Raw genomic sequence first — 27,822 nt, 5'->3', positions numbered from 1 at the left:
TTAAAAGGTTCTCAATATTTACAATTGATCCCCACAAAATGGCAGGTCAGTATTCAATCCAGTTCACTTTTAAATTCATTATGGATCTTTACGTCAAAGTACTCAAGGGCCATTCCTCTCAATCCCCAAATTTGAAACCAGCTTTTTCAGAAATATTATGAAATTGACAAGAAGCTAGAGATAATATAAATTTCCTATTTTGAAGGGGATCCTTTAGAAGAATCCAGCAGCACCAGTTCACTGACAGAAATGTTCCTTTTTCTTAACAAAATAAAGCAGGAGTCTCCTTAATTTTAAACAAACACCTCTCATGCCGTGAATTCCTACGGAATGGGCTCCAGCAGCACAGTCTCTTTGCACTGGATCTTACAAAATGTGCTTCTCTCGATGAAGCAGGCTGGCGCTTCAGTTGTACCCAGGTCTCTTTGGCTTCCTTCTTTCTCTGACCATTTCATTTTCCTTCACCCGTTTCAGGAAGTCGTCTCCACTCTTAAGACCATTTAATAATACGCACCACGAACATTAATTCTCTGGCAAGAATCTTGTCCTTGACTTGTTTATTAACAACAATGCCAACAGCATGCTGGGTAACATTGTAGACCCTTCCAGTTTTGCCCTGGTAACACCTGTAGGGCATTCCTTTATGGACAGTGCCCATTTGCTTTGTGTCTATCAGATAATCACCTTCCTTGTATATTGGCATGAAGGTCACCAAAGGAACAACTCCATGCTTTCTAAAAGGTTTAGAGAACACGTAGCAGGTGCTCACCTCCCCCCCCCCCTTGTATTGGCCATTTTTATGATTTACTGGAAGATGGCGTATAGGCTGGAGCAAAAGCACAGCGGGTAGGACATCTGCGATTCCTCCACCCCTCTCAGACAGCCTAGTAAGCTACACAGAGTATCCTGCCCACATGGCAGAGCCTGGCAAGCTCCCCTTTGCGTATTTGATATGCCAAAAACAGAAACAAGAAGTCTCACAATGGAGACATTACTCGTGCCCACTGGAGCAAATGGATGCACAACAGGAGGACAGTGCTACAGTGCTACTGGAAGATGGCAGTTCCAGACAAAAGGACAGACAACAATGTTCCGACCCTCATACTCAGGCTTGTTGATCCTGGGTCAGTTTTCTGTCTTGGAGTTAGCAGGAGCCATGTCCTTTGGAATCTTCATCAGTGAATCTAAGCGGCCATCTGTTAACATCATCTTCTCTTTCACTCCTTTTCTTGGAGAGGGACGTTGTGAATCCCCATCTTGGATGCGGGCACTATGGCCTTTGTGGACAAGAGTGAGCACACTATTTTGTCACTGGAAAGGCAAAAGTGGCCTCTTCAGGCAGCCAGGGCAGCACGGGTTGAATAGAGATGAAAACCAACGGGAACACCACAGGAACAACAGAATAAAAGGTTGTCAGTGCTGCCTTTGAGCAAGCCATCAATGCCCACCAGAAAAGGCTCTTCCCAAGTCCCCATTGTTGGTGACTCTGGAGAAGACCACAATGCCTAGGGTGGGAGTCAGGTTCCCGGGGAGGAGCACCGGGTCGGGGAGCTCAGGGCAAGTGCACTGGGACAACGCGCGCCTCCCATGACTCGTCGGGCCTTAGCCCCGCGGGGTCAAGCAGCGACGACCGTTTCACCACCAGTGTGTCCCATTCCATGGAAGTTGTGAAAGAGGGTTCGTGGACCACCTTCTGAGCGCTGCCACCGGAGTCACCCCGCGGCGGCGACTGCACAACCCGGCGAGAACACAGCAGCCAGAATGAGACCGACACCTTCCTGCCCACTTTCTAAGGCCGCAGGCCCCGCCCCTCCACGGGGGGCGGGGTTGCGCATGTGCATGGCAGCTGAGGGGGGGCGAGGTTGCCTGCTTCTCTCTCAGACTCATTTAAGAATGAGCTGCCATGCAGTATATGTTTCGGTTTCTTATGAGCCTGCTAGACTTTAATAAAAGTATTTGAGGGAGGGACACTTAAATAATATTAGTAATTTCTCTAAGATCAGTGTCCAGGGTGTGTTTGGTATGGATTCAAGGAAATACCTACATGAAGTTGTAGGTGTTCTTTCCAAAAAGGAAGTACTAAATTTAAGGAAGGTATATGAATTTAGTGTTGCTACTCCTTTTTGCAAGCTTTGAAGTAAGCTTTGAAGGATAAGATATGAAAATATAGTCAAAGTGAATTATTAGGATCTAGGATCTTTGGGGAGAAGAGTACACTTTTGGGACACACTCAGTTTTGTCAATGTTTACTCCTTGTTCTGTGCTCAATAATCACTCCTGATTGTCCTGGGAAAACATAAGTGGTACCAGGCCTGGGATGATGGCGATGAAAATGATGATGATGATGATGATGATGATGATGATGATGATGATGATAACAATAATAATAATATAAATGATAATGTTTTTGAATTATGTGCATTTGACTTTGTGAAACTTTAGCAGAAAAAGATATTACAAGGTAGAGGAAATTTAAAATTCACTAATAATGTGGCTTTTGAATGATTAAAAAGAAGCCCTGAGTGGGTCATAAACAACATAAGTGTGTTACCTGCTGTACTATCTCTCTGGCACTGAAAGAATCTTACAGAACACCAGATACACATACTTTATATATTTTTTTGTTTGGGAAATCTGAGAAATGTTTCCTCAGTCATGTTTGATTCAGAAGTAAGTAGTTGATATCTAAGACTAACATTCTCATATTGATGCCTGTCCATGCATGGGTTTTCAAAAACAATTTCGTGGGATAGTGAAATTGTAATTATATTAACCATAATGAAATGCCATTTGCTATTATTATTGTTGCCTTTTTTGCTGATAGGGCCAGTGCGAATGTGGGGAAAAGTTCTCATGCATTAGAATTAATCAAACAGTGACATCAATAGTTATAATTTATATCCATGCACTCTTGAAAAATAAAAGTAAATTGCCCTTAAATATGTCATTATTAAACTTGAAGCAAAAAGGATAATTTTAATAAATTTCAACCCTTAAATGTACTCTGACTGAGAAGGAAAAGCAATTTTACCTGTGAGTTGTAATCATATGTTTTAATAACCAGTCTTAAAAATGAATTTATAAAAATGAGTTATTAAATAAAAAATAATTTTTAAAACAAGTATCATAAATATCAGTAACATAAGAATAAATCTTGGTTTTTCTCCCCTGACCTGTGCGGGACGGGCACGGAGGCCCAGCTCTGGGCAACAAAGCTGAACGACTCCAATTCCAAACAGGTACAGCCCGTCCCCAAGGGCCTGGGACCCTCTCTGGGCATGCGCAGCTAGATCCAGCTCCTAGAAAGCCGTTTTTCTCCCCTGATCTGCGTGGGACGGGCACGGAGGCCCACCTCTGGGCAACAAAGCTGAATGGCTCCAATTCCAAACAGGAGACGTTCCCAACTCCTCGCCCAGTGCCAGGGACTCTTTCTGGAGCCACGGCCGCTAACTCGGCCACGAAATATTTTCCCACTACATATGCCATAGGAACCATAAGCTACCTTCTTAGATGGAAACTTCTCTATTTTAGCTCAGCCACTAGAAACACAGTAGCCAATAACTCATAAGCCTATCTTAACTCACATTGCATATCAAGCAGAATAGTAACAGTGAACGTGAAGGACTAAACCATACCTCTCACAATGGTAAAGCAACGCAAAAGCCCACCAAATTTTCATATTGAAGAGTCTATCCCAGATTACACCAACAGTACTGTAGTGTTAGACAACCTCTCTGACAAGGAATTCAGAAGGGAGCTACTTAGGATGCTTAGGGAATTAAAAGAAACAATGGAAAGCAATGCCAATAGAAGACAAGAGGATCTGAAGGCAGAAATGAGGAAAATGCAATCAGAAATGTCAGACCTGAAAAATCTCGTAGGCGAATTGAAAAACTCAGTGGAAGGCCTCAGCAGCAGAGTAACAGCTGCTGAGAACAGAATCAGTGAGCTCTAGGATGAAGTTCAGAGACTCTCCAGAAAAGAGCAGAAAATGGAAAAGAGACTCACAATTCATGAACAGATGGCAAGAGAAGATCGTGATGAAGCCAAGAGGGGTAATATAAGAATTATTGGAGTCCCAGAGGTACAGGAAGAAAACCTTGATGAAGAAGAAACTGTCAAAGACATCATTGCTACAATGTTTCCAGAGCTGAAGAAAACTTGTGAGCATATTCAGGAGGCCCGAAGGGTACCAGCTAGAAGAAATCGGAATAAAAATACCCCAAGACACATTCTGATCAAAATGACCAAAACCTTAGACAGAGACAAAATTCTGAAAGCAGCAAGATCGAAGAATGAAATCTCTTACAAAGGAGCATCCTTAAAATTCACAGCTGATTTTTCTGATGAAACCCTCATGGCCTGAAAACAGTGGTGGGACATAGTGAAAAAACTCAATGAAATAAATGCCTCCCCCAAAATACTTTTCCCAGCAAGACTCTCATTCATAATAGAAGGAACAACACACAGTTTCACAGACAAACAACAGCTCAGGAACTTCATAGACTCAAAACCATGGTTACAAGAACAACTAAATGGGCTACTTTAAGGCAAGAAAGGCCCCTCAAATACACCAAATTTTAACAGAACAATGGGACAAAATCCCATAACAATAAACTCTCTCAATGTCAATGGGCTAAACGCATTGAATGGAAGGATGGATTAGAAAATTGAACCCAACACTCTGCTGCCTGCAAGAAACGCATCTTAATAGTCAAAGCAAATACAGACTCAGAGTCAAAGGCTGGAAAACAATCCTACAGGCAAACAGCTCCCATAAAAAAGCTAGGGTAGCCATCCTTATATCACACCACATCGATTTCAGAGTGAGGGAGGTCATAAGAGACAATGAAGGCCATTTCTTATTGATCAAAGGATCTGTACAACAGGAAGAACTTACAATATTAAATGTATATGCACCTAATGAGACACCAGCAAAGTACTTAAAACAACTACTCATAGATTTGGAAAAAGACATCATTAGCAACACAATACTAGTGGGAGACTTCAACACTGCTTTGTCACCTCTTGATAGATCAACCAGACTCAAGCTTAGCAAGGACATACTTCATTTGAGGGAAACAATGGAAGAAAGGGACTTAGTAGATATATACAGGACACTTCATCCACAAAAAGCTGAATACACATTCTTCTCAAGCATACATGGAACATTCTCCAAGATAGACCACATGCTGAGCCACAAAACATGCCTCCATAAAATTAAGAAGATAGAGATTGTATCAACAATCTTCTCAGACCATAATGTGCTGAAATTAGAAGTAAATCACACACAAAAACAGAAAACTAAATCAAACACCTGGAAATTAAACAGTGCACTATTGAACAATGAGTGGATTAGACAGGAAATCAAAGAGGAAATCAAAAGATTCCTAGAAACAACTGAAAATGAGGACACGAGTTACCAAAACTTATGGAACACAGCAAAAGCTGTGTTAAGAGGAAATTTTATAGCTCTACAAGCATTCCTCAGAAAGGAGGAGCGAGCACACATAAATAACCTAACCTCACAGCTTAAGAGCTTGGAGAAGGACCAACAAAAGGAGCACAACCCGAACAAGAGAAAAAATATATAAAACTCAGAGCAGAGTAACGAGATGGAAACCCAAAAAATTCGAAAGATCAATGAAACCAAGAGCTGATTCTTCGTGAAAATTAAAGAGATCGATAAGCCTCTAGCAAAACTCACAAAGAAAGGGAGAGAGAAAACCCTAATAAACTGAATCAGAAATGAAAAGTGGGTCATTACAACAGAAACTACAGAAATTCCTAGGATCCTCAGGGAGTACTTTGAGAAGCGTTATGCCACGGAACATCAAAACCTCGAGGAAATGGATAAATTCCTAGACTCCTACAAACTCCCAAGGCTGAACCAAGAAGACCTGGAATAACTGAGCAGACCTATCACCATCAAGGAAATTGAAATGGTAATAAAAAGTCTCCCCAAGCACAAAAGCCCTGGCACGGATGGATTCACCAGTGAATTCTTCCAAATCTTTAAAGAGGACTTACTCCCAATGCTCTTTAAGCTTTTCCACGAAATTGAAATATCAAAAACACTTCCGAACAGTTTCTACGAAGCAAATATCACACTGATACCAAAAGCAGACAGAGATACCACAAAGTAAGAGAATTACAGGCCAATATCTCTGATGAACGCAGATGCAAAGATCCTCAACAAACTACTAGCAAATAGAATCCAACTACTCATCAAAATGATCGTACACCATGACCAAGTAGGATTCATCCCAGGGATGCAAGGATGGTTTAACATTCAGAAATCAATCAACATAATCCATCATATCAACAAAAGAAAAGATAAAAAGCATATGATCGTATCAATAGATGCGGATAAAGCATTTGACAAGATCCAGCACCCCTTTATGATGAAAACCTAGCCAAAATGAGTATAGAGGGGACTTTCCTCAACATAGTTAAAGCCATCTACCACAAGCCTACAGCAAGCATCATCCTTAATGGGGAAAAACTGAGATCCTTCCCTCTAAGATCAGGTATGAGACAAAGATGCCCACTCTCTCCACTGCTGTTCATTATAGTACTGGAAGTACTTGCAATATCGATTAGGCAAGAAAATGATATTAAGGGCATTCAGGTAGGAAAGGAAGAAATCAAGCTCTCACTATTCGCAGTGATATGATACTCTACTTAGAGAACCCAATAACCTCCACCAAAAAACTCCTAGAAACAATAGACTATATAGTAAAGTTGCAGGCTATAAAATCAATACCCAAAAGTCCATGGCTTTCTTATACGCAAACAGTGAGAGAGAAGAAAGCAACATGAAAAAAGCAATCCCGTTCACAATTGTGCCCCAGAACATCAAGTACCTAGGAATCAGCTTAACAAAGGAAGTAAAGGACCTGTACAAACAAAACTACAAAACACTACTTCAGGAAATAAAAGAGGACATGAGGAAATGGAAAGATATCCCCTGTTCCTGGGTCGGGAGACTTAAAATTGTCAAAATGGCAATGCTACTGAAAGCATTGTATAAATTCATTGCAATACCTATAAGGATACTCATGACATTCTTCAAAGAAATGGAGCAAACACTCCTGAAATTTATATGGAACAATAAGCCCCCATGAATAGCTAAAGCAATTCTTGGGAAAAAGGAAATTGGAAGAATCAACCTCTCTAACTTCAAACTGTACTACCAAGCAGTAATAATTAAGACAGCATGGTACTGGAACAAAGGAAGAATGGCAGACCAACGGAACAGGGTTGAATACAATGACATCTCCCCTCAATCAAATGATCATCTAATCTTTGATAAAGGTGCAAGAAATGTGAAGTGGAGTAAGGAAAGCCTCTTTAACAAATTGTGCTGGCAAAACTGGAAAAAAATGAGCTCAGAACTCGGCCTAACTCCATGTACAAAAGTAAGATCAAAATGGATTAAAGACTTCAACATCAGACCAGAAACCATAAGGTACATTGAAGATAAAGTTGGCAAAACCCTCCATGACATTGAAGCTAATGGTATTTTCAAAGATGCCACACCACTGGCCAAGCAAGTGAAAACAGAGATAGATAAATGGGACTATCTTAAACTAAGAAGCTTCTGCACTTCCAAAGAAACAGTGATTAAAATATAAAGACAGTCTACAGAATGGGAAAGTATATTTGCCGAATACACATCTGACAAGGGGTTGATATCAAGGATATACAAAGTACTGGTTGAACTCCACAAGAAAACATCCAATCCCATCAAAAATGGGGCAGTGAAATGAACAGAAACTTTCTCAAAGAATAAATCTGAATGGCAAAAAAGCACATAAGAAAATGCTCTACATCATTGATTATCATGGAGATGTAGATTAAAAACACAATGGTATATCATTTCACACCACAGAGACTGGCCTACATCCAAAAGAACAAAAGCAACCAGTGTTGGTGCGGATGTGGCGAGAAAGGGACCCTCCTTCACTGCTGGTGGGAATGCCGACTCTTTCCGCCCTTTTTGAAAACAGTACGGACAATTCTCAAAAACTTAGAAATTGAGCTCCCATTTGACCCAGCAATACCACTCCTGGAAATATATTCAAGAGAGGCAAAAGAGTATAGTCGAAGTGACATCTGCATTTGTTTGCTCATTGCAGCACTGTTTACAATAGCCAGAATCTGGAAAAAATCTAAGTGCCCGAGAACAGATGACTGATTAAAGAACCTTTGGTACATCTACAGAATGGAGTACAATGCAGTTGTTAGAAAAGATGAAGTCATGAAATTTATATACAAGTGGTACTACATGGAAAGTGTCATGCTAAGTGAAATGAGTTAGAAAGAGAGGGACAGACATAGAAAGATTGCATTCATCTGGGGAATATAAAGTAACAAAATAGGAGACTAACACCCAAGACTAGCTGAGATAAGTACCAGGAGGTTCACTCCATGGCTTGGAGGCCAGCCAAACATGCTAGGGGAAAAGCAGCTCAGATAGAGAAGTTTGCACCAAATAAAGGGTGTTGTGAAGGTCCTCCCAGAATGGGAGATGCATGCTGAAAACAGAATGTAGACCGAACATGATTGCCACTCAATGCCTCTTTTGCCAACCACACACAGCACACAAAAGGAAAAAGAGAACAAAAGGGAATGCCGTGCCACATAGGCGGGGTAGGATGGGGCGCATGTGGGGTTATGAGGGATACTGGAATCATTGGTGGTGGAGAATGGGCACTGCTGGAGGGATGGGTACTCAATTATTATATAACTGAAACCCAAGCACAAAAATTTGTAAGTCTAGAACTGTACCTCATGGTATTTCACTAATAAAAATTTTTAAAAAATAAAGAAATATTAAAGAAATTTATAAAATTAATCTCAAACAAAAATAGTAAGACAAAAAATACATAAAGGATAGGCACTACATTCAAAATGTCACCCGAAAATTAATATTTAAATTTATCTAACAAGTCACATGGAATTTTACATAAGTCCTCAGTGCAACATTAAACAGGATATAAGAAGTAAATATTAAGAAACTATAGAAGGAAACCCCAAATAATGAAAATGGATGTTAAAGATAAAGAAACTATATGAAAAAAGCAAATAAACCATGACAAATAAAAACATGGCTTTCAATAATAATATTTCTATTGTCACTGTCACTGTCCTTCTGTTGTTCATTGATTTGCTTGAGCAGGCCCAGTAAAGTCTCCATTTTGAAACTTGTTGTTACTGTGTTTGGCATATTGAATATGCAATGGGGAGCTTGCCAGGTTCTGCCATGTGGGCAGGATACTCTCAGTATCTTGCCTAGCTCTCTGAGAGGGGCGGAGAAATCGAACCCCGCTTGGCCAGGCTAGCTTTGCGCAAGGCAAGAACCCTACCACTGTGCTATTGCTCTATTATAGTAGAAATAATATTTCTTGTTTTTATTTATTTATTGAATCACTGTGGGAAAAATTACAAAGCTTTCAGGTTTAAGTCTTGGTCATGCAATCATCAAACACATTTCCTTTCATCATTACTTATTTTTCACCACCAAAAACCCCAATACTCTCCCTCCCAACCGTCCCAATGCCTGTGAGGCAGATGAATTCTAGTTAACACTATCTACTTTGATTAGATTCATTGTTTTGACAAAAGATACACCATTATTATTTACGGTTTACACCCCCAAATCAGACCTGCTGAAAAAGCATTGTGAAATAATTTGTTTTCTACAGCTGGTTACAAGAACCAAATGATGTCCAAATGATTTTGGATTTCTGATATTTTACTTATTAAGCCTGGAAGTATTTCTGCCGAGAGTCAGATAATTATGAGATTGGTTTCTGTGGCTCTGAAGCCTTGGCCATGCTGGAGAGCCACTCGTGGGGGGCCAACTTGTGACCTCAGTAGGGTGTGAAGGATGAGCCGGGAACGCCCCCCTTCCCATGAGGTTTCAGTTGCCCCGTCACGACCGGCTCATATCTGGCTTTCCAAAAAGCTCCGAGGAGGCCGCAATCTTGAGAAATAATATTTCTATTATAACCTTAAAAGGTAGTGATCTGAATTCACCAAGTGAAAAGCATAAATTGATAAAATAAATCAAAGTCAAAATTCAACATCTACTTCAACATTTAAGCTATGGAAAGGGTTAAAATATAATATAATCCTAAAATCAAATGGCAGTTAAAGTTAGATACAGCTGCAAATGCATCAGATAACATTTTTCTATTTGTAAAATGTATAAGGGTCACGGTCAAGGTCCTCCTGTTGTTCATCAATTTGCTCTAGCGGGCCCAGTAACGTCTTCATTGTGACACTTGTTACTGTGTTTGGCATATTGAATATGTCACGGAGAACTTGCCAGGCTTCGCCGTGTGGGCGAAATACTCCCTGTAGCTTTCCGAGAGGGGTGGAGGAATTGAACTCGGGTCGGCCATGTTGACTGCATGCAAGGCAAACGTCCTATCCACTGTGCTATCGCTACAGCCCCTTATAAGGGTAAAGATGGATTTTATAGTTTATAAAAGATTTAACCTGAATACTTTAGTTATTAATATAGGTCAACATTAGAGAATAACATATTTATCACACAATTTTAATGAAACAAAAAAGATGCTTATAGCAAATCAATAATAGTATAGAATTAAATACTCCATGAATAAATGTGGGCAGATCAAATTAACAGATAATGAATTAAAAATAGCAGACTTGAATGACATATTAGGCATCTGTAAAACACTTTACTTCCTCCCAAGGAACTAATATTTATTTGCAAGTGCATTTGGAACACTTTAAAATATAAGCTATAAAATAACTATTAATACCTTTGTGAACATTAAACTAATGTTGAATATTTTTTGGACCACAATGCTAAAAATTTAGACATTAAGCACAATAAGAAAATCAGAAAACTCAAAATAGAAATCCTATGAAATATGATTCTCAAAATTCCTTGCTAAGGTAGAAATCAAAGCAGGAAAAAAGTACTTTAAAACAAGTCTTTAACTCTTACAGGATTCAAGAAAGCCAAACAAAAATAGAATAAAACAGAGATACAAGTCTTTCTACAGAAATAAAAAATGGCAAATTAAAGTCAGCTTAAAACTAAATATTACATGAAATATAATTAGAAAAAGAATAGATAAAAGAAAATGTAATAAAAAAGACATTTAAAATCTGGGAAAAAATAGTGAAATAGAGACAAGCCAAAAAAAGAAAAACATTAAAAGTCAATGAGCCTAAAAACAGTTTTTTTAAGTCTAAATAAAATAAATATACATTTACCAGGATTATCTAGTAAAAGAAAAAGAATAAAATAATAAACTTCAAAGTTGGGCTTGTAATCAAAATAAACTCAAAAACCTATAAACAAGGCTAAAAAACCTCTCGTGATAATTGTTTAATATATAATCTAGAAAAACTATACCTTCTGGCCTATCAACGCTAAGGAAGAAAAGTCTGGCTCAAATTTTTACAAGTCTGACAATGATAATGATAATAAAAAATGATAAATGATAATTAGAAAAAAACATATAAACACACTTTATGAACCAGACACCTTTAATATGATACCATTACCAAATTTCACAGAACATAAGACTATGTTTAGTCTTAAAGGTCACTTGATCACTTGACATCTCATTACCCATCAATTTGCTCGAGTGGGCACCAGTAATGTCTCCATTCATCCCTGTCACATGCTAGTGTAGCCCAATGTTGTCTGCTCTTTCTTGGAATACGAAGAGCCTCAAACCGATCATTCAGGGTCTTGACAAAGAAGTCTGACCATCTCGTAAGTGGGCTGCCATGTGATCTTTTGACGTCCCATGGAATCTAGTCAGTAATGGCTCTAGTCCAGTGGTCGTCTCTAATCCCATTACCTGTCCAGCGCATCTGATTTTCAATGCCTTGGCAAATGAGATAGTGCCCCTGATTCTTGATCAGCGACAGAGGTCAAAACTCCAGATTCATTCTCTCATTTGAGTGAAGCATGATACTCCAAGCATAGCTCATTCATTTCCTCTTTGGGAGACCTGAATAGTGTTCTCATTCTGATTTCATAGGGCCCAGGTCTCGGAGGTGTATGTTAATGCAGGAAGAACAGTGGAAACGAAGAGATGTGTCCAGAGCCAAAGGTTCTTCATCTTCTTAGTTATTTCTTTGATGCTCTTGAAAGCGTTCCAAGCCACTCTCTTCCTCCTGCTCAACTCAGGTGCCAGGTCATTCGTCATGTTGACTTCTCAACCTAGGTACACATAACTGTTGCATTCAGAGATATTCATTCCATTGAGAGCGAATGGAGCATCAGGAACAAGACCGTTTCTCATAAACATTGTCTTCATGAGATTCAGCTGTAGTTCGACCTTTTCACACTCATGGTCGATGTCGGCCAGCATTTGTGACTCTTGGCTAATATTTGGTGTTATTAGAATGATGTCAGAGAAGCAGAGATGGTGTAGTTGCCGACCGTCTATCTTCACTCCCATTCCTTACTATTCAAGTTCTCACATGACATTCTCAAGGGTGGTACTGGAGTTTCGGTGAAATGGTATCACCCTGCTGAACCCCTCTCTTGACATGGATGATCACTTCCTTGTAGAATGGTGGGATCCTGGTAGTGAATCTGTAGTACAGCTTATGGAGGATCCTGATGTATTGAGTTTGAACACCCTGTTTGGGTAAGGCTTCTATGACTGCTTCCGTCTCAACAGAATCGGAGGCCTTCTTTAAATCAATGAACGTTAGACAGAGTGTTATTTTGAACTCCCGAGAAACTTCAATGAGCTTGGTTATCGTGTGGATATGGTCAATGGTGCTGAATCCTTTTCAGTACCCAGCTGGCTTACATGGTTGTCCTTCATCTAGTGTTCTGCCAATCCTATTCAGGATGACTTGAGTGAACAACTTGTAGATGACAGACAACAGGCATATCAGGCGGCAGTTGCCAATGTCGTGGATGTCTCCCTTCTTGTACAGTAGAATGGTCCTCCTTGTTTTCCACTGGGATGAAACCTTGCATTCAGACAGGTAGCATGTGAAGAACCAAGTCAGTGTATTGATGAGAACTGCAGGTTCTTCAGGTGTTGAGAAGACCTTCTCTGGGCTGGGTACTGTGTGTTTCTTTACTGATGAAATGGTGTGTTGTATTTCGGAATGGAGAATTCTTGAGCTCTTTTGCCAACGTGGGTTGGCGCAAGCCTCAGGCAACCACAAGTGAACGTCCGAGTTTGCAAAGTATTGCAGAGATAAAGGAAGACGTCAAAGAGAGAAGAGCAGTAGTACTGTAGATGCAGCAGAAGTCGGGAAGAGCATTCACAACACCTGCCTGTCCTTCTCCAACTACAAGACCAAGATGACTGCCCTCTGACATCCTGATGGATCTATCACATCTTCCAGAAGGGCAATGGAGAAGATTATCCAAGATTTCCACTTGGATCTCTTCAATAGCTAAGTCCACCTGCCCACATACTAAATTTCGCAGGATGGATATGTCGTTCCCAATGTTCTCCTTCTGAAAAGTCTTAAAGATATTAAGGAAAAAGTATACTTTCTTTTTTTAATTTTATTTTTTTAATTATTGAAACATCATGAGGTACAGTTCTAGACTTACAAACTTTCATGTGTGGGTTTCAGTCATACAATGATCAAGTACCCATCCCTCCACCAGTGCCCATTATCCATCACCAATGAACCCAGTAGTCCTCCCACCCTCTCACCCCCCACCCTGCCCCCCTATATGGCAGGGCATTCCCCTTTGCTCTCTTTTTACTTTAGGGTGTTGTGGTTTGCAGTAGAGGTATTGAGTGGCCATCGTGTTTGGTCTACTTTTAGCACGCATCTCGCATCCTGAGCAGGTCCTCCAACCACCTTTTACTTGGTGTTCCCTTCTGTATCTGAGCTGCGTTTTCCCCAAGCATTTGCTGTCGGCTTCCAAGCCATGGAGCAAAACTCTTGGTACTTATCTCAACTATTTTGGGGTGTTTGTATCCCATTCTGTTACTTTATATTTCGCAGATAAGTACAGTCTTTCTGTGTCTGTCCCTCTCTTTCTGACTCATTTCCACTTAGCATGATAATTTACATGTAGAAACACTCGCTTGCAAATTTCATGACTTTATCCCTTCTAACTGCTACGTAGTATTCCATCGTGTAGTAGTACCAAAGTTTCTTTAACCAGTCATATGTTCTCGGGCACTCGGGTTTTTTTTCCCCGTATTTTGTCTATTGTGAACAGTGCAGCAATGAAAACACAAGTGCAGATGTGATATTGACTATAGGTTTTTGCCTCTCTGGGATATATTCTCAGGAGTGGTATTGATGGGTCAATTGGGAGCTCAATTTCTAATTTTTGAGGATCCTCTATACTGTTTTCTAAAAGGGCTGAACTAGTCGGCATTCACACCACAGTGAAGGAGAGTCCCTTTCTCGCCACATCTGTGCTAAAAAATCGCGATCACTTTTGTTCTTTTGGATGTGGGAAAGTCTCTGTGGTGTGAGATGATATCTCATTGTTGTTTTGATATTCATCTCCCTGATGATTAATGATGTAGAGCATTTTCTCATGTGCCTTTTATCCATTTGAATTTCTTCTTTGAGAATGTTTCTGTTTATTTTGTCACCCCAGTTTTTGATGCGGTTGGATGTTTTCTTCTTATGGAGTTCAACAAGTGCTTTGGGTAACCTTAATATCAACCACTTATCAGATGAGTATTGGGTGAATATCGTTTCCCATTCTATAGATTGTCTTTGTATTTTGGTCACTTTCAAGAAACATTTTTTTCCATTTTTTTAAATTTATATATTTTTAAAAATTTTTTATTAGTAAAGCACCATGAGGTACAGTTGTAGATTTACAAATTTTTGTGCTTGGGTTTCGATTATACAATGATCAAATAGTCATCCCTCCACCAGTGCCCATTTTCCACCACCATGGATCCCAGTATACCTCCAACCCCTATCCCCCCCATCCCACCCTGCCTCTGTGGCAGGACATTCCCTTTTGTTCTCTCTCTCCTTTTGGGTGTTGTGGTCTGCAAGAGAGGCATTTTGTTGCAATCATGTTCAGTCCATAGTCTACTTTCAACATGCATCTCTCCTACTGGGCGGATCCTCCAAACACCCTGTCTTTGGTGCAACATTCTCTATCTGAGCTGCCCTTTCCCCTAGAATGGCCAGCCGGCCTCTAAGCCATGGAGCAATCCTTCTGGTACTGATCTCGGGTATTCTTGGGTATTAATCTCCTATTTTGTTACTTTATGTTCCCCAGATGAATGCAATCTTTCTATGTCTATCCTTATCTTTCTGACTCCTTTCGCTTAGCATGATAAGTGTAGTACCATGTATTACCACTTGTATGTAAATTTCATGACTTCATCTTTTCTAACAGCTACATAGTACTCCACTGTGTAGATGTACCAAAGTTTCTTTAACTAGTCATCTGTTCTTGGGCACTCAGGTTTTTTCCAGATTCTGGCTATTGTAAAGAGTGCTGCAATAAACAAACAAGTGCAGATGTCACTTCGACTATACATTTTTGCCTCTCTGGGGTATATTCCCAGGAGTGGTATTGCTGGGTCAAATGGGAGCTCAAATTCTAATTTTTGGAGAATTGTCCATACTGTTTTCCAAAAGGGTTGAACCAGTCGGCATTCCCACCAACAGTGAAGGAGTGTCCCTTTCTCGCCACATCCGTGCCAGCATCGGTTGTTTTGTTCTTTTGAAAGTGGGCCAGTCTCTGAGGTGTGAGATGGTATCTCATTGTGGTTTTGATCTGCATCTCCCTGATAATTAATGATGTAGAGCATTTTCTTATGTGCTTTTTAGCTATTTGGATTTCTTCTTTGAGAAAATTTCTGTTCATTTCATCGCCCCATTTTTTTTATGGGGTTGGATGTTTTCTTCTTGTGGAGTTCAACCAGTACTTTATATATCCTTGATATCAACCCCTTGTCAGATGTGTATTCGGCGAATATCCTTTCCCATTCTATAGATTGTCTTTGTATTTTGGTCACTGTTTCTTTGGAGGTGCAGAAGCTTCTTAGTTGAAGATAGTCCCATTTATCTATCTCTGTTTTCACTTGCTTGGCCAGTGGCGTGACATCTTTGAAGATACCATTAGCTTCAATGTCATGGAGGGTTTTGCCAACTTTGTCTTCAATGTACCTTATGGTTTCTGGTCTGATGTTGAGGTCTTTAATCCATTTTGATCTTAATTTTGTACATGGTGTCAGTCAGGCAGAGTTCTAAGCCCATTTTTTTTTGCATGTAGCCATCCAGTTTTGCCAGAAAAATTTGTTAAAGAGGTTTTCCTTACTCCACTTCACATTTCTTGCCCCTTTATCAAAGATTAGATGATCATATGATTGAGGGGAGATGTCAGTGTGTTCAACCCTGTTCCATTGGTCTGCATCTCTGCCTTTGTTCCAGTACCATGCTGTTTTAATTATTACTGCTTTGTAGTAGAGTTTGAAGTTAGAGAGGCTGATTCCTCCCATTTTCTTTTTCCCAAGAATTGCTTTAGCTATTCATGGGGGCTTATTATTCCATATAAATTTCAGGAGTGTTTCCTCCATTTCTTTGAGGAATGTCATGGGTATCCTTATAGGGATTGCATTGAATTTGTACAATGCTTTGGGAAGTATTCCATTTTGACAATGTTAATCTCCCGACCCATGAGTAGGGGATATCTTTTGATTTCCTCATGTCCTCTTTTATTTCCTGAAGTAGTATTTTGTAGTTTTACAGTTCATTTCGAGAGGTTTCTCAGATAGTGTAAAGCACCCCTAAACACCAGTGACAGCCAGAGTATCCTGTCCTGAGTGTGAAGCCCCTTCTAAGGTGCTGATTTTGCAACTGCCTTTTTAAAAAAAATATTTTATTACTGAAACACCATGTAGCTTTATTTTCTGATATATTTGAAACTATTTCAAAATAGTATCTTCTCTGTTCACCATGAGAATAAATTCTAGTTTCAAAAGTAAATGTTATTAGGAAATTATACCTCCTGTGCTGAGGTCCCCAATTGTCATATTGGACAACTTTTCAATTTATCTTTAGCTAATTAATTAATTTTCTATTAATTGTCCTATATTATGGATCTTAATAATTTGTATGAGTTATAGTCAATATTATCACTTAAAATTACCAAACGTTTGTGAAGCTGGTATCTCTTTTTGTAGTTAAAAATAAATAAAAGTGATCTAAATTTTTTGTAACTTCATAAGTCATGTGATTAGCCAAAATGAGTTAGTGTTCGTTTTCAAATTGTTCTTTTTTCCTCCTAAATTTATAGGTAAAGGATCATAAACGTGAATGCTATATGAATGATCAATGTAACAATAAGTCAAAGTGATACATTTTTATTATTTTTATAAAAATTATAGACAAATTCTAAATCAATGGAAATAAAAAATGATCTATAAATAATTAGCTTCCACTTATGCCAAACTTGTAACATCATCAGGAAAAATGTGAAGTATTGTATATGGCATAGTAATGTTTTTTCTTATTTGTATACACAATATACATCCAGAAGATAAATCTCTCAGATAATCAGGGAAATATGAATACATGATTTAGTCATATTTCCAGAGGAAACTGGAGAGAGACAATATAGATTTTGTCACACACAACTCTTCCTCAATATCTCTTGATACTAGTAAAGTACAAGAAGCACACAAGTGTAGACTAAAATCATTAATATATTATTGTCTGGCTTTATGTCCCATATCAAAATAAAGTTCAAATGACTCTGAGAAGGGAGAAATATTGTAATGCTTCGTGTATGATTTTGGGGAAATACTACCCTCTATAGTTTCTTCTTCTTGACAGTATTTCAGTAATGAATTGATACCATACTCTTTGCTGACTTTCTCCAAATCTAATACTTGAACTTGCAGACATAAGGTAACTTCAAATCACAATTATAATCTTTCCATTTTCGAAAACCTGGAAGAGAGAAGAGCTAGAATAAATGAGACTGGCGGAATTTGTGAAGTTTAATGGAGAGATAGTGCAGATGCTGTTCTAAGTTTAAAAATCATTCCTCATCATCTCATGTTTTTTGAACATTGGGAAAAGGACTTCAAAAAGTGAGAGATGAGAAAAGATGGTAAAAAAACAATATTGCAGCTTCTAATGAGCAAGATTTCATTGTGAGCACATTCAGAAGAAATGTGCATTAGGTCTACAAAAACAGCTGGCCAAAGTGCGATCTTCTAGTTCTTACCTGAACCCTCTGTTAAAATTCCACAGAAGCCAGAATCTGGAAGAGAAGGAGGTATTACCTCCCAGGCTCTGTACTTCAACACATCATTGGTACTCCACTCCCATCCAATTCCATTTGGTTGAGATCCCTATAGAACAATGAAGCCAGAGCTGTCAACTATTCCCTCTTTCAAGAATCCATTGTTGAAGTATTTGATAACCTTCCAGTCATGAAATAGTCTGATCTGTTGTAACAGATGTTGAATCACAGTTTTCCTCTGGGAAAATATCTCTATTTCTTACTAAAACCACTGCAAATCTCCAAGTCAAATGCCACAATAACCATCTGAGCTAAGAGTAATGTTATTCTAATGATCGGTGATGCCCTGATTCGGTAATTACTCTCTGTATATATGTATGTTCGTTCAATGCTCACTTAGATTTTTGTTATTAGTGTTAGGGTTTTGGCTATTACATAGTTATTAGTATTAACATAATGTTTTTGTTAATTAGCGGTTTGGATTTTGGGGTCACACTCAACAGTTTCGTAAGATTAAATGTTCAGGGTCACTCCAGGCAGTGTTCAGGGGTAGAACATGCTACAACCCATTGAATTGTGACCTTGATTTTGCACAAAATTTTGGATGCTTAGAATGATAAATTACAGGCCCACTTTGTAATTTAGTAACAATTTTGATGGAAGGTAGTGAATTTTACCTAGAGACAAAAGATCTCTACAGAACTCAGGTCTTCGTATAAATACTACAATGACCTTTCCCAAATACATCTCTAATCTTTGAGTTCCAGAACTCTAAAATTCCTAAGGTAGATTAGAAATATTTTGAATATCATACAAAGTAGATTTTGAGCTAACAGAAGAAAAATTAAAAGGCACCTCTGTGGGGTCATAAAGTCCATTCCAGACGTAATAATAGCTATTAACATTGCTCCTGATCAGGGAGGCCACAAAGGATGCTTCAGAATCACTGAGTATAGAGACAAGTTGTCCTGATGGCCACTTCTGACAGTCCATCTATGTAGAAAATGAAATAATAAGGAATAGCTTGTGGTATCACTGGGAAGGAGTATAGGATGAGTAGAGAGAAGGTGTACTTTAGAAATAAATTCAAATGAGTAAAAGGCTGTTACCCTAATATCTAATAAAAATTTAAATCCCTTAATTTTATATTCAAAACTCACACTTGCTTGCATCCAGGTAGATGGTGTTGTATAAAAGGAATAGCAGTGGGAGGCATAGACCATGAAGCCATTTGGACAGACTCTACCTGTATAGGGTGTTGTCTCCAATGAATGCTCACCTAGAAGTGACAGAATGGAGAAAAGCAATGACATGAGAGGAAAAGTGATAATCTTTGTAGGGATGTAGGTTGGGAATGTCCAGGAGGGCAAGACTTGGGAAATGATTTGAAACGCTGGAATATCTTTCCCGTTGTGAATTGTTTTATGTTCAATTTATTTTGAAGCGGTTCTATTAAGAGAGAAACTATCACATTTTCTTTTTATTCTTTCCCAATATTTTTATATTGGGAAAAAGTAAAATTTCCCCTGGACTTCATCTACAAGAGGGTTGTCTAATTGTATTCCATATAATTATTTGATTCTTTAAACATTTATCCTTGAACTACTAACAGAAACATCAATTGGAAAGATGACAAACCATCTCATTCAATGGCTAATTAGTCAATAAAATTCTGCCCCCTACTAGTTATGAAAAAGAAGAGTGATTAAGAAATAATTTCAAGGTATTAATTGTGTGTGGGCTGGAGTGATAGCACAGCGGGTAGGGCGTTCGCCTTACACGCGGCCAACATGGCCGACCCGAGTTCGATTCCTCCGCCCCTCTCGGAGAGCCTGGCAAGCTACCGAGAGTATTCGATATGCCAGACACAGTAACAACAAAGTCTCCAATGGAGACGTTACTGGGCCCGCTCGAGCAAATCGACGATCAACGGGAGGGCCTTTACCTTTTACCTTTACCTTTATTAATTGTGGGGGATATGATCATCATGGCCAATACATCTCTAGATTGCCAATCTCCCTCTATTTGCTCAAACATTCACAAGGATCCGTTAGTGGGGATAATTCTTACCTTGGACTTGAGAGAGGGACATCTGGCAGGAGAGCAGAAACCAGCACATGCTAGGAAGGGCCTTTGAAGGCAGCATCCTGCTAGTGACCTAAGGAGGAAGCCCAAGGTCACTAAAAGTATTAATAACAATTAAATTCAAAAATAAGCAAATTTCTTCATGATCAAGAGAATCTCCTCTCCCATAACTATCTGAAAGCATTTAATTTCAAGGTCTTGACATAGTTGACTTAATATAATTACTATCAAACAATATTTTATGAAGTTTTTGCTTGACTTTTAATTAGCAAACAAACTCTACTTCAAGTTCTTTCCCATTTGAATGCCCAAACACCATCCATGCTTCCCAACTTGTCTCTTTCTTCAAACCTCTCATGGATATAGGTGCCCTGTGGGTATACACATAAGAATTTTAAATATAATTTGGTTATTTCATAGCATAAATATCTAAGAAAGAAAGAAGGGTATTTCCTGTATTTATGTAGTTATGTATTTATACATAAACGGAGTATATATAAAATAAATGTATATAAAAGAAGTGATATTTAAATGTTACTAACAGTAAAAACAGAAAAAATGATAAATTCACTACAAAGAATAGTATAAAAACCATGAACATGAATTTTAAAACAAGAAAAACACAATCGGTACGTTCAAGACATTTTACTTCATTATTTAGCAACTAAATTTGAATTATGATCAAGTCAAAACATAATACACTAACAGTAATGAAAAGCTAGTTAGAGTTTTAAATTTTGGTGACAATTTGGAGCAAAGAGTTCTCAAAAATGTCTGATGTTGTTAGTGTAAATTGATACAACCTCTTGGAAAAAAAGTCATTTTCTTGGCACTCATTCAACTCCTAAGACCAGTTTTCAAAGGTTGTTAAGAAGTATACACAAAACATTTATCGAACCACTTTACATGGCAGAATATTTAGAAAAATAACATTATAATTAAAGTATTAAATTATTTAGTGGCTCAAATTGTAATTTGGCAGTGAGAAAGATAACCATATTATTTGCATTGGTAAAGTTTTTAAGATTGAGGGAGGAAAAGGAAAAATATGAATAAACTTATTTCTTTTTGTTTTTTTATCTTCTATAACTTTTTTTAACTTCTATAACTAAGGTCTGCACACACACAAAAAAAGGATTTTGAGTACCAGGAGACATGTAGCAAGGTCAGTATAACAAACTGTCAAAGGCAACAGAACATGAGAACTAGACTACAGAAGTGAACTTACTAGAATGGGTTGGGGGAGGGAAGGAACCTTGAGACAGCCATGAATGAATGTGGTGGAGAGAGAGATTGGCCCCATACGTGTCTGAAATCCTTTTATTAACAGTATTGTAAATCATAGGCTAGAGCGATAGCACAGTGGTAGGGCGTTTGCCTTGCCACACGGCCGACCTGGAAGACCTGAGTTTGATTCCTCCACCCCTCTCGGAGAGCCTGGCAAGCTACCAAGAGTATCTTTCCCCCACAGCAAAGCCTGGCAAGCTCCATGTGATGGATTCCATATGCCAAACAGAGTAATAAGAAGTCTCACAATGGAGATGTTGCTGGGCCCCCTGGAGCAAATCAATGAACAATGGGAGGACAGTACTACAGTGCTACATTGTAAATCATGGTGCTTCAAATTAAAAACAATTAAGAAGGCTATTTTCTGTGCCTCTTTGATACTATGGCTTGGGACAGGGTTGTGACAATATTTACAGGCTACTATGACAAAGACTCACCCATATGTTGGAGATTTAGATAAAACTGTGTAGACAAAGAGAGCACACATGGCCAGACACTTAATGGAGCATTTACTCCAAAGAGAATCAGGATTGTCATGAACAAAACTGTATAGCTGAGTGCAAGTGAGAGAGACACAGGCAATGGCAGATTCTAAATAGCTAGATGAGAATAAGGAAAAATACTGAGAAATAGATCCTTGGCCTCCTCGGGTCCCTGAAGCGGATAGTTCCATGACTGCCAGAATCACATTTTTTCAGTCTTCTGAAAAATTAAGTCTATAATCCTCAGATTCAGAGAGATGAAGACCAAACCCTCATGGAGTGATTGTGGCATTTGTTACAAATTAGTAATATCCACCTATGGATTCCTATAAGAGACACTTCTCTATGTAGTACTTTTTGTAAAGGCAATTTTTCTGTCTACTAGGTTGTCCATTCCTTTGATGTGTTCAGTATCTTGTCTTCTCTCTCTAGTTTGATCCTAGAGTATATGAATTGTAAGAAGCATTTAGTTTTTGCCTCTAAGGGAGGCATTTTTCTTTGCTTTTTTTGATGTTGTTTTAATAAAAAAAATCCTATAGAGTTTTAGAACAAACTTTGCAATATTTGCTTATTTCTATTGTCAATAATTTAACCTGAGCATATTCTGAATTGGTAGCTTCTTCTCTGTCGACAGATCTATAAGCAATTTGAGTATCAAAATCTGTGATCAAAATTAAGCTAAGACCAAGGAATAGCTAAAACTCTCGCAAGGCTGATTGTTGAATTGGTGTAGAGAATGGGAAAGATCTTACCCCCTCCAATCAGATATAATACCCTCTTGGTAGACTTAAATTTGAAGTAAAGTCCAATTATCAGTGTTCTTTGCTTCCTCGGCACCCCATGGTGACAATAACCTTCAATAAGCTCAATATTGCAAAAGTGCCACTATGTAAAGCAATAGGCACATTTTTTTTTCTGGAAAAAATAACCAAAGATTATATCTTACAACATACCATTTTTATATGACACCTTTGGTACTATTTTCATTGTAAAACTCAACACAAAATATTGAACATACAATCTCAAACCAAATAAGAATAAATAGTAATTTTCCACAAAGAGTTGAGTCAAATGAAATCCCAGAAAAAAGGTCAAGTGCTATAATCTCCTTCACATGTGGGATATAAATAAATATAATAAGGGAATAATAAAATGTGAAGACAACAGACCCATGAGCTGGTCTATGGAATTGAGGTTAAAGGGTTAAGTTGTATAACGGAGAAAGGGAAATGGTATCAAAGTTAGGGTAGCTTGATTGAAGAAGATTATAAAGCAAATGCTAAAAGAAATAAGAGTGAACAATCAGTACCCCAAATGAGTTTTATAATAACAAAACAAGAGTCCTATGCTTCAAATGAAAGGGGGGATTTCAAAATATAATGACTGAGATAAAAATAAAGTATAGATTACTAACAAGAACAAGAAGGAATTTTTGATTGTTTAGGAGAGAAAGAATGTCAGCAGAAAACCTAAAAAAAAGGTAAGAAGAAATAAGTCAAGACAGTGTAAAAGTGAAGTTAGTAGAAGGAAAGGAAGAAATACAAAATAATCCCCTTCATATGTAAAATAGAAATAAATACGGTCACGGTCACGGTCCTCCAGTTGTTCATCAATTTGCTCGAGCAGGCCCAGTAATGTCTCCATCATGAGACTTGTTGTTACTGTGTTTGGCATATTGAATACGTCATGGGTAGCTTGCCAGGCTCTACCGTGTGGGCGAGATACTCTCAGTAGCTTGTGAGGCTCTCCGAGAGGGGTGGAGGAATCGAACTCGAGTTGGCCAGTACAGTAATACAGTAAGGGAATAACAGCAAATTAACAGTAATTACAGTAAGGGAATAACAAATTTCAAAGGAAACAGACTTTTATGAACGAGTCTATAGAACTCAGTTTGTAGGGCGAAGGTATATAAGGGAAAAAGGGAATTGGTATAGTCAGGGAGGGACATGAGTGCTCTGAGAAGGGGTATCATTGAAACTACACCCATAAAACCCTACAATTAGCAGCCTTGTAGATCACAGTGCTTAAAATTTTAAATAAATAATGATGAGGAACACTATGAGTTTTAGGAGGAGTTACAATTACATTATAGTGGTCCAAGGAACCAGAAAGTACAAGAAATCCTCTTTGAAGATAGGTGAGATTTTGAAAGTTGGGGGATGAAACTAAATAAGCATACAAATAAACAAGACTCAACTAGTGTAGGATAACACTGTTCTGTCCTTCCTGCATAACCTCAGGAATAGTTGATAGTTTATTGTACTGAGGAAAAGAGAAAAACACCTTAAGAGATATCTTGCCCTTGAGCACTCAGGAAGGGCTTTCTTATGTTGATTTGGCTACCTGACTGGGTGGAGTGTCAGCCCAGACTAGAAGGGAGCTGGAGAAGGAGAGAGCAGGGCTGAAAGATGGACTACCGAGAGACTAGTAAGGAGAACTTGTGCTTGAGAGAACCTAGGCCCTCCAAAACATAAATTTCTTCTATGGGATAAACTTCCTGGTAATAAACTGCCACTAAGATCAACCGGCCTGGTCCTCGTCTCTTCCTTTGTCTACCCTTGGCCAACAGCCATTCTGATCCAGGCCACACACAGCGGCTCTAGGGCACCGAACGTGGGTGGTGAGATAGAGTCTTCCATAGAGCCCATGAACACTCGACCTTCAGCGTGCACAGTTTTTTACAAACTAGTGCTAAGCAAACAAAACAAAAGAGTCTAGGAAGTATTATAATTACAGCATTAAAAAGTTATAGAATTAAATACAAAAAAAAAATCTTGAAAGTTTACTCAAATACTAGAGGACATGACTGGTAAGTCTAGGCCTTTAGTTTCATCCCTGGTAGTTCATTTGCTAGACCACTTATTGCGTGTAACCTGGAGGCTCCCAAGAACGCCCAGGTCCAGACACTTACCACAATTACCACAGGAATCAATTGTTGACTATCAGTCTGCACAGGTGGGCAGATAACATTTGAGAATGAAACCCAGGACAAATAGGAGAATTCAAAAGAAATAAAACAAAAAACCAAAAACTATAAACAGAGTACTGCCAACTTAGTACAAAATACAAATTATATATTAGGGAACTCCAATAAGATCATGTCAGTTCTTTTCACAAGAAACTATCCAGGGCAGAAGTGTTTATGTCACAATATACTGAGTGTTCTAAGGGAACAGAATATTCAACTGACACTACTCAAACTTAGAAAATTCTCATTTTAAATATAAGGGAGGATAAAGAGTTTTACAAATAAACAAATCTTGGAGTACTTCAAGGCCTCAGTACCAGCCTTGAAAAATCCATATCACTATAAAAAAATCACAATTGAAGTAAGAGTATTTAGTTTTTTAATGTAAGGTCAGGAGAGGAAAGTAAAATTGTGGACATAAAATTATTATAATGTCAATCTAAATAACAATATACAACTATACTGTAGCACTGTAGTACTGTCCTCCCATTGTTTATTGATTTGCTCGAGTGGACACTAGTAAGGTCTCACAACAAATTGTTACTGTTTTTGTCATATTGAATACATCAAGGGTACCTTGCCTATGCTTTGCCGTGCGGGCTAGATACTCTCGGTAGCTTGCTGGACTCTCCAAGAGGGGCAGAGGAATCAAACTCGAATAGGCCTCGTGCAAGGCAAATGTCCTACCTGCTGTGCTATCTCTCCAGCCCAAAGTATAATGTAATTTGGACTATTTTAAATTCTAATAAAATTAATAACAAAATAAGAAACTAAAAGAATCATTCAGTGGCAGAACAAGGCCAAGATCTTATTGAAATAATGTGATCCTACTCTCAAATCTCTGTATTTATTTTAACTTCTGTTCATGGAAACTGGATAATTTCTTTGAAATAAATATGGTAACAGATTTTTGTGCAAAAAAAGAAAGAAAGAAAGATGAAAATAAAATTCATGAACAGATAGTCAAACTATGTCAGCATGAGCAAAATCTAGGGCAGTATTTCTCAACATTTTCCAACGGTTGACCCTCTGACCTTTTTTCCTTGTTGTGGTCCTTGTCCTACCTACTGGCACTCTAGTATCATGTTGTGACCTCCTACATTTACACAATTTTCAACTGTGGTTCCCTTGAAATATCCTGGGAAGACAGGGCATGGCTATATATTGTTCCATTCATAGAACATCGCATCTCTATATAATATGGGATCAGAGTATTTTATGCCTAGTCAATCTCCTATATTAATTTTCTCTTATGTCTATTTATTTATGTATTTTGGTTTTGGAGCACTAAAGAATCATCAGGTGCCCAAATAGAATAGGTTGGAGGGAAGTTCTCTTGCATGAAAACTATTTGCAGCAGTGTTTTTGAGCTATCTCTCTGTGTGTGTGTGTGTGTGTGTGTGTGTGTGTGTGTGTGTGTTAGGGGTTAGGGTGTTTTTCAGTTTGGGGGCCATACCTGGTAGAGTTCAAGAGAACCATGCAGTTCTGAGAATGAATCTGGGACTCCAATATCTGAAACTCCACCCCTTTGAATTATCTCCTAGGCCCCTCAACTTTTAAATTCAGAAGCAGCATTTCACACACACACACACACACACACACACACACACACACATATTTTTGTGCCCTAATTATGAATGAATATTCAGCAAATCATATCAAAAGTTTAATCTCAACCCAAATCTGTCTTATTGACTGGAAATACACAAAATTATGTGTATTACATTGTAGTTCAAGAAATTAATATTCATTAGAGGAAATTTTAAGAGAAAAAATATTTTGGGACATTCTAAGGATAGAGCAAGCAAAAGAACTACCTTTTAGGGGCCAGAGCAATACTACAGTGGGTAGGGTGTTTGCCTTGCCCATGAGTTTGATCCTGGGCATGCCTTCTCTAAGTCTGGCCAAGATTGATCCCTGAGCATAGAGTCAGGAGTAATCCCTGAATGCTGTTGCCAGGTGTGGCCACCCCAAAATAAACATAAAACAAAAAGTACTTTACAAAAGAATAACAACAAATTAATATATGGCGGTCTTCCTGTCCTTTGTAAACTGTAAAGGAATATAGTCAAGTTACAGCCACTTTTTAGGTGATAATGATCTATAATTCAAAATGGATCCCTTACTATACACAGTTTGTACATGACCTTGATATAATTTAGGGTAGTGGAATTGGATCTTAAGAGAGGAGAAGCAATCTTAACTGCTATTTTCAGTCTTCCTTCCCACCTGGAAAAGATTCCAAACTGCCAACATCAATCTCAAATATAAATAAATAAATAAATACATAAATAAATAAAAGCTGGTATTATCCAGAGAAAGAATGTCCCAAATTAACTCTGTCACTGGTTCCAGATGTTTCTTCTTGTCATTAGCAGGCAAGTTTTCACATCATCATTGTTAGACGTTTATAGATAAACCTCACGGTAACCTTAACATCTGTAGAAGAAGGAGAACATAAGGAACTGTAGAAGAAAATCAAAACTAATGTGACTGGAAACCATAGAGGTAAACCAGAGGTAAAGCACTTATCTTGAAAGTGGCCAAAACTGATTCAATACACGGTACTGAATGTGGTTCTCAAGTACCACTAGAGGACCCTGAGCACAGAGCCACCTACTCTGGCCTACACACTTTTCTCCCCCAAATCTACAAAATAAATTAAAAATAAATAAATAAATAAAACTGGATGATAGTAAGTAAAAGGGAAAAAAATGTGACAAAATCAAAAGATTGGGGCTGAAGAGATAATAAAATGGGTAGGGCATTCATCTTGCATG

General features: G+C 38.3%; 1 protein-coding gene and 1 pseudogene across 1 annotated transcript; both read right to left on the bottom strand.

The window, feature by feature from the left end:
* Positions 1–1,125: 1,125 nt before the first annotated feature.
* LOC130028248 (protein Mis18-beta-like) lies at positions 1,126–2,720 on the bottom strand (annotated as a pseudogene).
* A 15,134-nt stretch (positions 2,721–17,854) lies between these two features.
* LOC130028241 (lithostathine-like) lies at positions 17,855–20,366 on the bottom strand. The gene is made up of 5 exons (XM_056118980.1): positions 20,291–20,366; positions 19,381–19,499; positions 19,076–19,213; positions 18,203–18,329; positions 17,855–17,922 (listed from the first exon to the last, which is right to left on the bottom strand). The coding sequence occupies exons 1-5, from the start codon at positions 20,364–20,366 to the stop codon at positions 17,855–17,857; spliced, it is 528 nt and encodes a 175-aa protein (XP_055974955.1).
* Positions 20,367–27,822: the final 7,456 nt, after the last annotated feature.

The sequence above is a fragment of the Sorex fumeus genome, unplaced genomic scaffold, assembly GCF_029834395.1.
Source record: "Sorex fumeus unplaced genomic scaffold, SorFum_2.1 ptg000003l, whole genome shotgun sequence".
NCBI classification, from domain to species: Eukaryota; Metazoa; Chordata; class Mammalia; order Eulipotyphla; family Soricidae; genus Sorex; species Sorex fumeus.
This window is presented reverse-complemented; position numbering and strand designations above follow the sequence as displayed.